Genomic DNA, 15811 nt, shown 5'->3' with positions numbered 1-15811 from the left:
TGTTCGTCAAAAGAGAGATCAGGGTCCAGAGTAACGCCGAGGTCCTTCACAGTTTTATTTGAGATGACTGTACAACAGTCAAGATTAATTGTCAGATCCAACAGAAGATCTCTTTGTTTCTTAGGACCTAGAACTTGCATCTCTGTTTTTCCCGAGTTTAAAAGTAAAACATTTACCGCCATCCACTTCCTTGTGTCTGAAACACAGGCTTCCAGGGAGGGCAATTTTGGGGCTTCACCATGTTTCATCTAAATGTACAGCTGTGTATCGTCCACATAGCAGTGAAACTTAACATTATGTTTCCGAATGACATCACCAAGAGGTAAAATATATAGTGAAAACAATAGTGGTCCTAAAACGGAACCATGAGGAACACTGAAATGTACAGTTGATTTGTCAGAAGACAAACCATCTACAGAGACAAACTGACATCTTTTCCAGACAGATAAGATCTAAACCAGGTCAGAACCTTTCCATGTAGACCAATTTGGGTTTCCAATCTCTCCAAAAGAATGTAGTGATCGATGTTATCAGAAGCACCACTAAGGTCTAGGAGCATGAGAACAGATGCAGAGCCTTGGTCTGACGCCATTAAAAGGTAATTTACCACCTTCACGAGTGCAGTCTCAGTGCTATGATGGGGTCTAAAACCAGACTGAAGCATTTCGTATACATTGTTTGTCTTCAGGAAGGCAGTGAGTTTCTGCGCAACAGCTTTTCAAACAATTTTTTGAGGAATGGGAGATCCGATAAAGGCCAATAGTTTTCATATTTTCTGGGTCGAGGTTCGGCTTTTCACAAGAGGCTTTATTACTGCCACTTTTAGTGAGTTTGGTACACATCCGGTGGATAGGGAGCCGTTTATTATATTCAACATAGGAGGGCCAAGCACAGGAAGCAGCTCTTTCAGTAGTTTAGTTGGAATAGGGTCCAGTATGCAGATTGAAGGTTTAGAGGCCAAGACTATTTTCATCAGAGTCAAGAGATATCGTGTTAATTAAAAAATGTTTTTGTTTTTGAGGGTGCAACTGTATCTACGGTATTACGTACGGTTAAATTTAGTTCCTTAGTTAGGTGGTTAACCGATTTTTGTACTCTGACGTCCTTGGGTAGGTGGAGAGAGTCTGGAAGGGCATCTAGGAATCTTTGGGTTGTCCTGAGAATTTATAGCATGGCTTTTGATGATACTTGGTTGGGGTCTAAGCAGATTTTTGTTGCGATTGCAAACGTAATAGAATGGTGGTCCAATAGTCCAGGATTATGAGGAAAAACATTAACAGCCACAATATTTATTCTACGAGACAAAACTAGGTCCAGAGTATGACTGTGGCAGTGAGTAGGTCCGGAGACATGTTGGACAAAACCCACTGATGATGGCTCCGAAAGCCTTTTGGAGTGGGTCTGTGGACTTTTCCATGTGAATATTAAAGTCACCAAAACTTTGAATATTATCTGCCATGACTACAACTCAGTCAATCCTTTATTTCCTACAATACCAGCAGTACAGGAATTAGAACCCATACTGTTGTTGTCCCATTGGTGCATGGCCATACATGTTTTGAGAACAACATTTGTAATCGTTGTCACATGATCTATTAGACTGTACATGGACAAAACCATGTTTGGATGTCATTCGGTAGATGTGACACTATGACCAAAAATACTCTCTCTCTCCCGATCTCTCTCTCTCTCTTTCTGCCATCTAATCATATTGATCTCAGAAAGGCCTTGTGTGTGAGCACGTTTGCATGTGTGAGTGGGCGTGTGTGTCTGTGTGGGTTGATGCGTGGGTTTCTGCTGACTGGTATGTATGCTCTGTGTGAGTGATTATTTGTCTTTGTTTGTACATTGTGCAGGTCCCCTATGTGACCACTCTTTATGTCAATATTACCCAACGTACATGACATTTTCCTATCTGTGTTTTTATGGGGTCAACCAAAAGCCAAAACGAGTAAATTAGTGTATTTCATAACGCACTACTGCAATAGTCATCAATTGACAATAACTTTTCCATCCAGTAGATAGAAAGTAGGATCAGGGAAAACTTTGGGATAGTAGCATTGATGTTGTTTGATTAGAAGTCCCCTGATGGACATTTCATATTTGTATGGCAGTTACTCATATTGAGTCAAATATGTTTAGTAAATGGATAATACTCATTGCGGAAATATGCTTACTCATGTTTTCCAAGATGCATTGTACTGCAGGGAAAAAAACAGAAATAGGCTGGAATCTACAGGAGATGTGAACAGATTTTGTTTGGTGCTTGATTGTGATCGGAATACTCGTTTAAAATTGCAGAATGCAGATATGTATCTTGAATGGGGGAACCCTAAGCCAAATTTAGAATCGATAGTGGTTAAATATTAATCAGCGTACTTTAGTTGACAAACATGGTCCTAGTGCCATAGTTTTCAGAGGTTTTCAAAATGCAGTGTTGTCGTATTCAGGACATAAAGTCTGGATGAAATCCAAATCGACACTTTGAACTGTCCAAAAGCCTAACAAAAAATGAATGGGCCTAGGATATACATGTGATTAGGGCTTGAAATGAATCTTGAAAATAGCGGTTTTGCCAGGATAGTCATCATAGCTCGTTTATCTTGAATAAAAATCATTATATAAACTATAAATAAGGCCTGAATGGTTATTAGTAACACTGCAGAAGACATCATATAAAACTCAGCAGGATCCTGTCTTTCAAAGATAATTCGTAAATATCCAAATAACTTCACAGATATTCATTATAAAGAGTTTTAACATTGTTTTTCATGCTTTTTCAATGAACCATAAACAATTAATGAACATGCACCTGTGGAACGTTCGTTAAGACACTAAAAGCTTACAGACTGTAGGCAATTAAGGTCACAGTTATGAAAACCTAGGACACTAAAGAGGCCCTTCTACTGACTCTGAAAAACACCAAAAGAAAGACGCCCAGGGTCCCTGCTCATCTGCGTGAACGTGCCTTAGGCATTCTGCAAGGAGGCATGAGGACTGCAGATGTGGCCAGGGCAATAAATTGCAATGTCTGTACTGTGAGACGCCCAAGACAGCGGTACAGGGAGACAGGACGGACAGCTGATCGTCCTCGTAGTGGCAGACCACGTGTAACAACACTTGCACAGGATCGCTACATCCGAACATCCATCTTGCGGGACAGGTACCGGATGGCAACATCAACTGCCCGAGTTACACCAGGAACACACAATCTCTCCATCAGTGCTCAGACTGTCCGCAATAGGCTGGGAGAGGCTGGACTGAGGGCTTGTAGGCCGATTGTAAGGCAAGTCCTCACCAGACATCACCAGCAACGACTTTGCCTATGGGAACCAACCCACCGTCGCTGGACCAGACAGGATTGGCAAAAAGTGCTCTTCACTGATGAGTCACAGTTTTGTCTCACCAGGGGTGATGGTCGGATTCGCGTTTAATGTTGAAGGAATGAGCGTTACACCGAGACCTGTACTCTGGAGCGGGATCTATTTGGAGGTGGAGGGTCCGTCATGGTCTGGGGCGGTGTGTCATAGCATCATCGGACTGAGCTTGTTGCCATTGCAGGCAATCTCAATTCTGTGCGTTACAGGGAAACATCCTCGTCCCTCATGTGGTACCCTTCCTGCAGGCTCATCCTGACATGACCCTCCAGTATGACAATGCCACCAGCCATACTGCTCATTTTGTGTGTGATTTCCTGCAAGACAGGAATGTCAGTGTTCTGCCATGGCCAGCGAAGAGCCCGGATCTCAATCCAATAGACCACGTCTGGGATCTGTTGGATTGGAGGGTGAGGGCGAGGGCGAGGGCCATTCCCCACAGAAATGTCCGGGGACTGGCAGGTGCCCGGAGGAAGAGTGGGGTAACATCTCACTGCAAGAACTGGCAAATCTGGTGCTGTCCATGAGGAGGAGATGCACTGCAGTACTTAATGCAGCTGGTGGCCACACCAGATACTGACTGTTAATTTTGATTTTGACCCTCCCTTTGTTCAGTGACACATTATTCAATTTCTGTTAGTCACATGTCTGTGAAACGTGTTCAGTTTATGTCTCAGTTGTTGAATCTTGTTATGTTCATACATATATTTACACATGTTAAGTTAAATAAGTTTGCTGAAAATAAACGCAGTTGACAGTGAGAGGACGTTTCTTTTTTGCTGAGTTTACTTGTATCATAAAAGTTACTAGATGTGGCCAAGTGGTGGCGATAATCGTCAGCCGTAAGGGGGAATATTTGACCCGGAAATGAACACGTGAACCGATGGTTTGCATCCGGTGCATCTGAACAGCATTTGTGCGTTTGTTTAGCAAGCGGTGTCTAGCTAATTTATACATCTGTTTTATCGAAAGTTTTTACAGATTGCCAAGCTAACTGGCTAAATAACATCAGAAATGACTGAGGTATGTGCTTTTTCGTGCATATTTTTGTCAGTAAAACTGAAATTACAACAGGTGTAGCTAGTGGCGCATAAGCTAACGTGATAGCTAGCAAGCAACGTTAAGTTACACCTAGCCCATTTGAAGCACACTTGAAATAATTCCATTTGGAAAATTAATATTAGCTCGATCAGCTGTGTAACGTTATTTGCACTTACATCCACGAATGTGGTATCGTGGAGTTGAGATGTACGTTAACGGCACAAGACTAACTACAGTAGCTCGCGTCATGAATAAGTAGCTACAGTAGATGACAGTTAGCTAGCAAAGAAAATATAGCTTTTGTCGAAAGTAATATGTCCGTGTATTTCATTTTTCAGGATGTGCAGAAGCACTCAGTGCACACGCTCGTGTTCAGGTCCCTCAAGAGGACTCATGATATGTTTGTTGCTGACCATGCCAAACCAGTCTCCTTGGATGAAATAAGGTACTCATGTGTTGTATAACAATATGCTGTCGTTGTGTGAGAGAAAGAGACGCTGTGTGTGGGTCCAGTCTGTCTGTTCAGCATAGACATAATAATTAACGACCCTACACTTGCTAACAGCCGCACTGGGGTCAGACAGGCTTCCTGTTTAAATTAAGACACCGGGACCCGGCGCGAGATAAGACTCGGGAAATCTACTTCCATCCAGGGATGAGAAATGCGTTGTACTCCGAGGGAAGTGTCCCGTTATTTGCCAAATGCTTCGTAAACAGGTGTGGTGAAATGCTTACTTACAGGTCCCTTTCCAAACTGCAGAGAAAAATATACTATTTTAAAATATATATTTGTAACTCGAGGAATTAATAAACTGAATAACAAATAAAAAAATAACATGTCTATAAACAGGGAGTACCAGTACCAAGTCGAATGGTGATTGAGGTAGCTATGTGCATATAGGTAGGGACTAGGCAAAATGATAGATAATAGACAGTAGCAGCAGTGAATGGGGTGTGGCACTGTGGTGTCAGTATGCATGTGTGTGCATTTTATGTGTGGGGGCATACATAGTCTGTGTGTGAGTGTGTGGAGGCATACATAGTCTGTGTGTGGATAGTCCACTGTGTGAGCATAGGAGAATTAGTGAAAACAAGTGTGTGTGTCTTGGGGTGTAAGTATGTGAATTACACTCAGTTACATCGAAGATTGAATGACACATTTTTAGTAAACTGCCGTTTTCATCTTCATGCTAGCTAGCAGTAGCCACAGCAGCCGTTGTGGAATGGCACATCACATTGAACAACAAAGGAGCTGATTGGCTGACACTGCCCTTCCAAAATGCCGGCTGTGGCTTCTGCTACCGAGCATGAGGATGGAAAATGCAGTTTTCCGGAGAAACTAGCAGTCGTTCAAACTTCTCTGTGTAACAGTTGGGATAATGAGACAAATCAGAGTACAACGCATTTGTCATCCCTGGATTGAGGTACGTTTTCCGGGCCATATCTCGCACTGCGGTGTCTTAATCTGAACACGAAGCCTGTAAGATCCCAGTGCAGCTGTAAGCAAGCATAGGGTCAGAATCTATTCAGGTTATGTTCAGGACAGAGTCATTTCATAGAATGAGCTTAAGGTTTAAGGTAGGGCTGGGTGATATATCTAATTCAGTTGAATATGTTTTTGTATGATATTCCAAATGCCTGTATCGCAATCTAGTTTTTTTTTTTAGCGTCTATGTCCACTTTCTCTCATGTTGTCTTTTGGTCTTGCACCTCATTTACCCACACGCACCAAGCCCCTCCCCCACACACACCAAGCCCCTCCCCCACGCACACTGAAACACATTGAGACATTATCTTACTGTTATAGGGGAGAACTTTCTAACTATACCTTTTCTATGTTTCTACTGTTGTGTGAAGAACAGACCCTACTAAATTGGGAATGTCAATGGACATTGATTCTGGGAAATGAATACTCCGTTTCTGTCACACGCAACATTGCAGGACCATGTACCGCTAGCAGCATTTTAGCCACAGACTGATACACGAGCTGTCCGGTTTGTTTTATAAATGTACAAGGAGCGTTTATATAATGGCAATTCATTCTGAGAAATAAGGTAGGCCACTTGATTTCAACATCTGAACAATGTGGACAGGCTAGCATGCTGTTCAAACAGTTGGAGATGTGCAGGGGGGTGAGTTCATAACAATTAAACTTTTCTACTTTGTTGGCTAGCAAATAGATCCAAGTTGGCTAGACCATAAATACAAATAATAGCTGGCTAGTCACTAGCATGTGGGCTTGAGATTGTTTATGAAACCGGTGTTCATTTTCCAAAATGCCTGCTACGAGAGGTTGGTCATTTTTAGTGAAGGTACATTACCAGTCAAAATTTGACACTTACTCATTCCAGGATTCTTTATTTTTACTATTTTCTACATTGTAGAATCATAGCTTTCTATTTCGCAACAAAGCCTCCTTTACTCATGCCGCCATACTTACCCTAGTAAAACTGAATATCCTACCGATCCTCGACTTCGGTGATGTCATCTACAAAATAGCTTCCAATACTCTACTCAGCAAACTGGATGCAGTTTATCACAGTGCCATCCGTTTTGTTACTAAAGCACCTTATACCACCCACCACTGCGACCTTTATGCTCTAGTCGGCTGGCCCTCGCTACATATTCGTCGCCAGACCCACTGGCTCCAGGTCATCTACAAGTCCATGCAAGGTAAAGCTCTGCCTTATCTCAGTTCACTGGTCACGATGGCAACACCCACCCGTAGCACGCGCTCCAGCAGGTGTATCTCACTGATCATCCCTAAAGCCAACACCTCATTTGGCCACCTTTCCTTCCAGTTCTCTGCTGCCTGAGACTGGAACAAATTGCAAAAATTGTTGAAGTTGGAGACTTTTATCTCCCTCACCAACTTTGAACATCTGCTATCTGAGCAGCTAACCGATCGCTGCAGCTGTACATAGTCCATCGGTAAATAGCCCACCCAATTTACTTACCTCATCCCCATACTGTTTTTATTTATTTACTTTTCTGCTCTTTTGCACACCAGTATCTCTACCTGCACATGACCATCTGATCATTTCACTCCAGTGTTAATCTGCTAAATTGTAATTATTCGCCTACCTCCTCATGCCTTTTGCACACAATGTATATAGATTTTTTTTTTCAACTGTGTTATTGACTTGTTTATTGTTTACCCCATGTGTAACTGTTGTCTGTTCACACTGCTATGCTTTATCTTGGCCAGGTCGCAGTTGTAAATGAGAACTTATTCTCAATTAGCCTACCTGGTTAAATAAAGGTGAAATTTAAAAAAAATAGTGAAGACAAACTATGAAATAACACATATGGAATCGTATAGTTACCAAAAGTGTTAAACAAATCAAAATACATTTTATATTTGATTCTTCAAAGTAGCCACCCTTTGCCTTGATTTCAAGAAAAGTGAATGAAAGTTTTTTTTCAAGTGCAGTCGCAAAAACCATTAAGCGTTATGCTGAAACTGGCTCTCATGAGGACCGCCACAGGAAAGGAAGATCCAGAGTTACCTCTGCGGCAGAGGATAAGTTCATTAGATTTACCAGCCTTAGAAATTGCAGCCAATTGTTTCTGCTGAGTTCATGTAACAGTCACATCAGGTGAATAAGGCCTTCAAGGTCGAATTGCTGCAAAGAAACCACTACTGAAGGACACCAATAAGAAGAGCCTTGCTTGGGCCAAGAAACACAAGCAATGGACATTAGACCGGTGGAAATCTGTCCTTTGGTCTGAGTCCAAATTAGATATTTTTGGTTCCAACCGCCATGTCTTTGTGAGACGCAGTGTAAGTGAACGGATGATCTCCCAATGTGGTTCCAAGCATGGAGGAGGTGTGGGGGTGCTTTGCTGGTGACACTGTCTGTGATTTATTTAGAATTCATGGAACAGTTAACCAGCATGGCTACCACAGCATTCTGTAGCGATACGCCGTCCCATCTGGTTTGGGCTTAGAGGAACTATCATTTTGTTTTTCGACAATGACTCTAAACACACATCCAGGCTGTATAAGGGCAATTTGACCAAACACTCCAGTGTGTTGGAGTGCTGCATCAGATGACCTGGCCTCAACCCAGTTGAAATGGTTTGGTGTGAGTTGGCCCGCAGATTGAAGGAAAGCAGCCAACAAGTGCTCAGCATATGTGGGAACATTCTTCATAAAGCTGGTTGAGAGAATGCCTAGTGTGCAAAGGGTGGCTACTTTGAAGAATCTCAAATATAAAATATTTTTGATTCAACACTTTTTGGTTACTACATGTTTCCATATGTTATTTCATAGTTTGAATGTCTAAACTATCATTATACAATGTAGAAAATAGTACAAAAGAAAGAAAAACCCTTGAATGAGTAGGTTCCAAACTTTTGACTGGTACTGTATATTGTGAATCACCTATACGTTTGAAAAGATCAAGACATTTTTTAGGCCGTTTCACCCGGCCCTACTTTCAGTCTAGTGTGTTCAATTGAGTTAACTAGGGTTTCCCTTCATAGTCACAAGGTGAAGATGGCAGCGAAGCTAAGGGCAGACTACAGTGCCGTTCTACACATGCCCGTTCTGAAAGAGGGCAAGGACAGACCACTGGGATCCAACATGCCTGCCAATCAGAACTATCTCCAACCCGGTAAGAATGCCATCACGTCAACGTCAATCATTGACAAATCAGTGTTGTTTTCACGGGCAACGAATGAGCACTATTACAAGTCAATACTTCCAAGTATTTCTCATTACAAATCTCTGGTCTTCCAGGTGATGATCCAGAGTACTTGATCACTGGGACCCACGCATACCCCTCAGGACCTGGTAATTACAACAGTCTTACCCAGGGATCCCTTACTCTTGTCCTGGAGAGGTTCTTGGGGTGCAGGCTTTCGTTCCAGCCCTATCCTAACACACCTGATTCAGCAAATCATGACTGAAGATACAGATTTATTTGAATCTGGTGTGTTAAATGATTGGCCAGGAACCTAAACCTTCACACCCATTATCTCTCCAGGACCAGACTTGGAGAACCCTCCCTCTGGTATAACCTCAATACCAATGCTACTGTTGCAAGTAAAACCACATTCATTCATATTGTGCCCTCTGGGGTGTTACATGACTTTTATAATGCTGTGTATTGTCATCCTCAGGGGTGGCTCTGACGGCGGACACTCAGATACATAGGAACCCCAGTGAGGGGGGAGTTCATGCCATGGCTCTTGCCCTGCCACCATCACAAGCCAGGTACTTACTTCAGATGATGCCCGGTAGATTTGTTGAAGTGAAAAGTCACTAGAACAAACATAATTCGATAGTACACGTCAGACATTCATCTGTTTGACACAATTCTTCTGTAATTCTATAGCACTACAACCATCTGTACAGACCCCCAGATTTTAGAGAAATAAGCAAAGGCTTATTGTATCCAGTCAACACGAGACCCCAATCGGGGTTGCCTATCGTATAAGTGTACTTTGAGGTATCCAGCATCCATTTAGTTTTTTTGTGTAATTGCAGGCTGGACGCCAGTCGCACAGCAGCCAGTGTTGGGGACATCCATAGACACGCAGTGGGGGCAGAGAGGTCTCACGCTCCTCACTCACACGCTATGGTGGGCAACGCTCTCCGATACGTATTATTAGTCCTACACACCTTTTTGTGTCTAACACTTCACATGTATTTCTGCACCAACATTCCACTAATGTGACAACAGCCTTGTATGATCTAATGCTACCACTTCGAATAATCATTTTCTGTCTTCTTTCTAGTCTCTTTTGGAAGGAGGCGGCACCAAAAACTCTTCCCTCATTGCCAGAAAAGCCCCCACTATGCCCAAGCCCCAGTGGCACGCGCCGTGGAAGTTGTTTCGGGTAAGGACATTATTTTGTCACGTCAAGAGCATCTGAATACACTTACTTGCTCTACAGTGCACACACTTTATCAAAGCACTTGGCACACTTACCAAAGGTTGATGTTTTGTAAGGAACTGTGCCTAGTCCTTCAAACGTACTACCATAATCTTAGAATATCTTTTTGTAGGGCCTATGCGTTTTCAGATGCCTTCGGGGGTATTGGCTTGCCCCCTGTTTTGTGTGGTAGCTGATACAGGTTTGCTTTATCCCTTCCAGGTCATCAGTGGTCATCTTGGCTGGGTGAGGTCCATTGCCGTAGAGCCCGGCAACCAGTGGTTTGTGACCGGCGCTGGCGACAGAACCATTAAGGTGAGTACAGAGAGAGACCGGGAGATCTATAGCTTTGAAACGGCTGTTTTGAAGCGGGTGTACAAAAGTAAAAGACGCAAAAATGAAACTTAGGAACGGGAAGCATAGAAATGGCACACATAGAACAGATATACTGCTTCTTCAACTTGCTTTCAATGAAAAATCTATTACGCGTTTTTCTATGTGCATTTGGTCGAGTCGCCAAAAAGTTACATATTGCAGCTTTAAAGGAAGATTAAGTCCTTTGTTTGATCAGTGTGTGTGAATGACAGGAGGGATGAGGGGCTGTGTTTTTACCACTATCATCACTCGTAGATATGAGAATAATAAGTGACAAAGGTATTGGGGCACCCATTTGATCTATTCAATGTCTGTCAAATGGTGGCATTTAGTCGTGTATCTCGTAATAGATCAGTTATAAGTTTGATCGTGATGTCAAATCCCCATTGTTTCTTCTCCTGACAGATCTGGGACCTGGCCAGTGGGAAGCTAAAGCTTTCCCTTACGGGACACATCAGCACGGTGCGCGGCGTGGCCGTGAGCACCCGGAGTCCCTACCTGTTCTCCTGCGGTGAGGACAAGCAGGTCAAGTGCTGGGATCTGGAGTACAACAAGGTGCTGTACTAGTACCCTTTGATTTCTTCTTTACTTTATATTTTGTGTTTGAATGGACTGTAGGTCCATTATTATTTAGTTAAGTGTTTGGTATAGTTACGCCCACTCATTTCTGCTCTACTACATGTGTTTCAATGTCATATGTTTTTCCAATTATGATTGCTGTTTTTAGGTGATCAGGCACTACCACGGCCACCTCAGCGCCGTGTACGACTTGGACCTGCACCCAACCATCGACGTGCTGGTCACATGCAGTCGAGATGCCACGGCCAGGGTAAGTGTTGCTAATGACTAGTTGTCTTGACTTTCAAAAACATTATTTTTAGTGGAACATTTTGGATTGTATTGGGACTTCAATATGAAATCTGTGCGTCGATAGGTGTGGGATATCAGGAGCAAAGCCAACGTGCACACCCTGTCCGGACACACCAACACAGTGGCCACAGTCAGATGCCAGGCCGCCGAACCTCAGATCATCACAGGTACGGACGGATACGTTACAACTGCTTTGCCAAGCTGTGTCCATATATTGGCTATTTGACTCACTGCAAAGTACCATCAATGGCTTATTATATTGTTATGTTCTATTATGAGCTGGCGCGAAGAGAAATCAGAATTTTCACCTTTTCTCCTGGGTCATGTTCTGGTAGGGAGAAAATAGGAGATACCACATGAACTTGTCCAATAAGAACACAGCCTTTTGTTAGTTTCAAGGCGTTTTGCTACGGCGTGACCTTCTGAACCCTGCTCTTTTCTATTCCAGGGAGCCACGACTCTACCATCAGGCTATGGGATCTGATAGCTGGGAAGACCAGAGCCACTCTCACCAACCACAAGAAGTCTGTCAGAGCACTGGCCTTACATCCCAGACAGTATGTCAATTCCTCATACGTAGCTAGTATTGATACATATGTCACACCCAAGTTGGTCAACTTCTATTACCTCGTTGTAGTAAATGATAGGATTGATAGCTGATAGGGTCGCTCACTTTATTTGTGCGTTTGTATTTTTTATTTTGACACTGAACCATTGGTTGGCTGCACATTACAGGTATACCTTAGCCTCTGGCTCTGCCGACAACATCAAGCAGTGGACGTTCCCCGACGGCAACTTCATCCAGAACCTCTCTGGACACAACGCCATCATCAACGCAATGGCAGTCAACTCGGACGGCGTGCTGGTATCGGGAGGTATGAAAACGCCCGTTGCTTTTTCCAACTGGGCCTTGTATATATGTTGCTAGTGAAATAGACAGTTTTGAGCCTCTGTCATGATGATTGGGTCAGATTCTTTCTAGTCATAGTACATTGAAGGGCGTTGTTGCTTTGAAGGCGCATTACTACAGATGGGCAACAAACAAAAAAGAAGTGATAGCGGAAGAGGCTGGAAGCGAAGATATTGGAATGGCTAAGTAATAGGACATCTTATAGGCAGCCGTGTCTAGGTCCTAGCCCTATATCTATACCAATGTTTTGATCTACAGTACCAGTCGAAAGTTTGGACACCTACACATTCCATTATTTTTTTCTACATTGTAGAATAATAGTGAAGACGTCACACTATGAAATAACACATATGGAATCATGTAGTAACCAAAAATGTGTTACCACGTCATCTTATGCAGCACTCCATCACTCTCCTTCTTGGTCAAATAGCCCTTACACAGCCTGGAGGTGTATTGGTTCACTGTGCTGTTGAAAAACAAATGATAGTCCCTTTAAGCACAAACCAGATGGGATGGCGTATCAGAATGCTGTGGTAGCCATGCTGGTTAAGTGTGCCTTGAATTCTAAATAAATCAGACAGTGTCACCAACAAAGCACCATCGCACCACCTCTTCCATGCTTCACGGTGGGAACCACACATACAGAGATCATCCGTTCACTTACTCTGCGTCTCACAAAGACACGGCGGTTGGAACCAGAAATCTCAAAATTGGACCAGAGACCAAAGGACAAATTTGCACGGGTCTAATGTCCATTGCTCTTGTTTCTTGACGCAAGCAAGTCTTCTTGGTGTCCTTTAGTAGTGGTTTCTTTGCAGCAATTTGACCATGAAGGCCTGACTCACACAGTCTCCTCGGAACAATTTATGTTGATGTGTCTGTTACTTGAACTCTGAAGCATTCATTTGGGGTGCAATCTGAGGTGCAGTTAATTGCCAATTTCTGTTGCTGGTAACTCTAATGAACTTAACCTCTGCAGCAGAGGTAACTCTGGGTCTTCCTTTGCTTTGGCGGGGTCCTCATGAGAGCCAATTTTAACATAGCGCTTGATGGTTTTTGCGACTGCACTTGAAGAAACTTTCAAAGTTCTTGACATTTTCTCTATTTACCTTCATGTCTTAACGTAATGATGGACATTTCTCTTTGCTTATTTGAGCAGTTTTTGCCATAATATGGACTTGGTCTTTTACCAAATATGGCTATTTTCTGTATACCATCCCAACCTTGTCACAACACGACTGATTGGCTCCAACCCATTAATAAGAAGGAAATAAATTCCACAAATTAACTCTTAACAAGGCACACCTGGTAATTGAAATGCATTCCAGGATACAGCTGAACCTAACAGCTTCTTATTGTCTCCGTTAGCTGACAACGGCACCATTCACCTGTGGGACTGGCGGACGGGCTACAACTTCCAGCGTATCCACGCCGCCGTGCAACCTGGCTCGCTGGACAGCGAATCGGGGATCTTCGCCTGCATGTTCGACAACTCAGAGAGCAGGCTGATCACGGCCGAGGCTGACAAGACCATCAAGGTGTACAAAGAGGACGACACCGCGGTAAGAGATACTTTCATCCCGTGCTGTACATCTACATGAGTTTTTGTTTTGAGATGTGATTCAATAGTGGATTTTGATTTGTTTTTTTTTGTTTGTTTTTTTTTACTACCTTATTGTGGATGTTTATTCAATCAGGAAAAATGAGTCACTAAAACATTGCTAAGCTAATGAAACTGAAGTATTCCTTGACATGCTTCATAAGTTCTTGTTTCTGACTAGGGTGAGATTTTATTTTTTATTTCTTTCAGACTGAGGAAAGCCACCCAATCAACTGGAAACCAGAGATCCTCAAGAGGAAGAGATTCTAGTTTTGGCCAAAAAATAAATACTTTCATTAATTTCTGTTGTCAATATTCCCATCAATAGAACCCCATAATTTTTGTAACAAGAATATTCATTCAAAAACATACTTTGAACAAGTTGGCTTTTATTTTCATTTGAATCTTTTTTTGTTTTCAATGTACTCATTATTCTAAGTACCATTTTCAGTCTTCAGTGTACGATGTTAGTCCAACAAAGCAGCCATTATGGACAGCCTTTAACCTTCCAGAATGTTTGTTCTTGATGATGACCGCTCTCTCATACCTCTGGTCATTCTCGTCCACGATGATAAGCCACTCCTCAGCTCCGTAAGGGCTCTCCTTAGTGTGCACACAGTCCCCATTCAGATCAAATCCGGTAAATGTGTGGAAAAATCTAGATTTCTAGGTCAGGTTTTATTTTTTTGTATTGGTCCAACAGAATCACCGACTGTATATACAAGATAAATGTAATTTGTTGTGCAATCTGGTGTATCAAATAAATCACTGTATGATCAACAGAACCATTAAAATAAAACACATGTTGCTTCTCATTTTGAAGTTCTGTGAAGCGTGACTCACCAATGTAACCATTGGTGACAACATTCCGGTAGTCTTTGCAACTGTTTCCCTTGATCTCCTCCCACTATCCGTTGTCTCTTGGTTAGTCCTGGAGCTCAGCCGTATTCCTGGTTTCACTGATAATGTGTAAGTTCTGCTCACCTGTTTGACCTGTATTCGCTGCCAGTTTGGAAGAGTCCAGAAGTGTTATAAGACATCAAATATTAATTATATGCTGTAATTTCTAAACTACCTAGCAGCCAACCTGCTTGCACCAATCCCTTGTATTTACAGTAAATTATTTTTCATTCATTATGATTACGGTAGTATTAACTTTACAGTATAATCAATGTTATGTTTTGTACTGTCATTACACAGTAGATGTAATGTGAAATGCAGGCAGCTGTGGCAAGTTAGTGTCAAGTTCTCTGCAACCCCTTTTCAGTCTAAGTTAACTCATCAATGTGCATAAAAGGGGCAATCTGCAGTTTCTACATCAATTGTTACTTTTAAATTATATGTACCCATTCATTCTTGAAGAATATAACTTATGAATGCCTTGTGAGTTTAGTTCAACTGTCGTACCTGATCAGAATACAGTTGAAGTCAGAAGTTTACATACACCTTAGCCAAATACATTTAAACTCAGTTACGCAATTCCTGACATTTAATCCGAGTAAAAATTCCCCGTCTTAGGTCAGTTAGGATCACCACTTTATTTTAAGAATGTGAAATGTCAGAATGATAGTGATTTATTTCAGCTTTTCTTTCTTTCATATTCCCAGTGGGTCAGAAGTTTACATACACTCAATTAGTATTTGGTAGCATTGCCTTTAAATTGTTTAACTTGGGTCAAACGTTACGGGTAGCCTTCCACAAGCTTCCCACAATAAGTTGGGTGAGTTTTGGCCGATTCCTCCTGACAGAGCTGGT

General features: G+C 42.4%; 1 protein-coding gene across 1 annotated transcript; it reads left to right on the top strand.

Annotated features, from left to right (window-relative positions):
- The first annotated feature begins 4245 nt into the window (after nt 1-4245).
- LOC135507767 (pleiotropic regulator 1-like) lies at nt 4246-14871 on the top strand. Its single transcript, XM_064927399.1, has 15 exons — nt 4246-4400; nt 4757-4863; nt 8907-9037; nt 9163-9216; nt 9546-9639; nt 9913-10006; nt 10164-10265; nt 10524-10616; nt 11082-11231; nt 11404-11505; nt 11611-11713; nt 11995-12103; nt 12282-12421; nt 13825-14018; nt 14267-14871. The coding sequence occupies exons 1-15, from the start codon at nt 4392-4394 to the stop codon at nt 14324-14326; spliced, it is 1542 nt and encodes a 513-aa protein (XP_064783471.1). The 5' UTR covers nt 4246-4391; the 3' UTR covers nt 14327-14871.
- Nucleotides 14872-15811: the final 940 nt, after the last annotated feature.

The sequence above is a fragment of the Oncorhynchus masou genome, chromosome 21, assembly GCF_036934945.1.
Source record: "Oncorhynchus masou masou isolate Uvic2021 chromosome 21, UVic_Omas_1.1, whole genome shotgun sequence".
In the NCBI taxonomy this organism is placed as follows: Eukaryota; Metazoa; Chordata; class Actinopteri; order Salmoniformes; family Salmonidae; genus Oncorhynchus; species Oncorhynchus masou.
The sequence above is the reverse complement of the archived record's forward strand: the minus strand, read 5'-3'. Positions and strand labels throughout refer to the sequence as shown.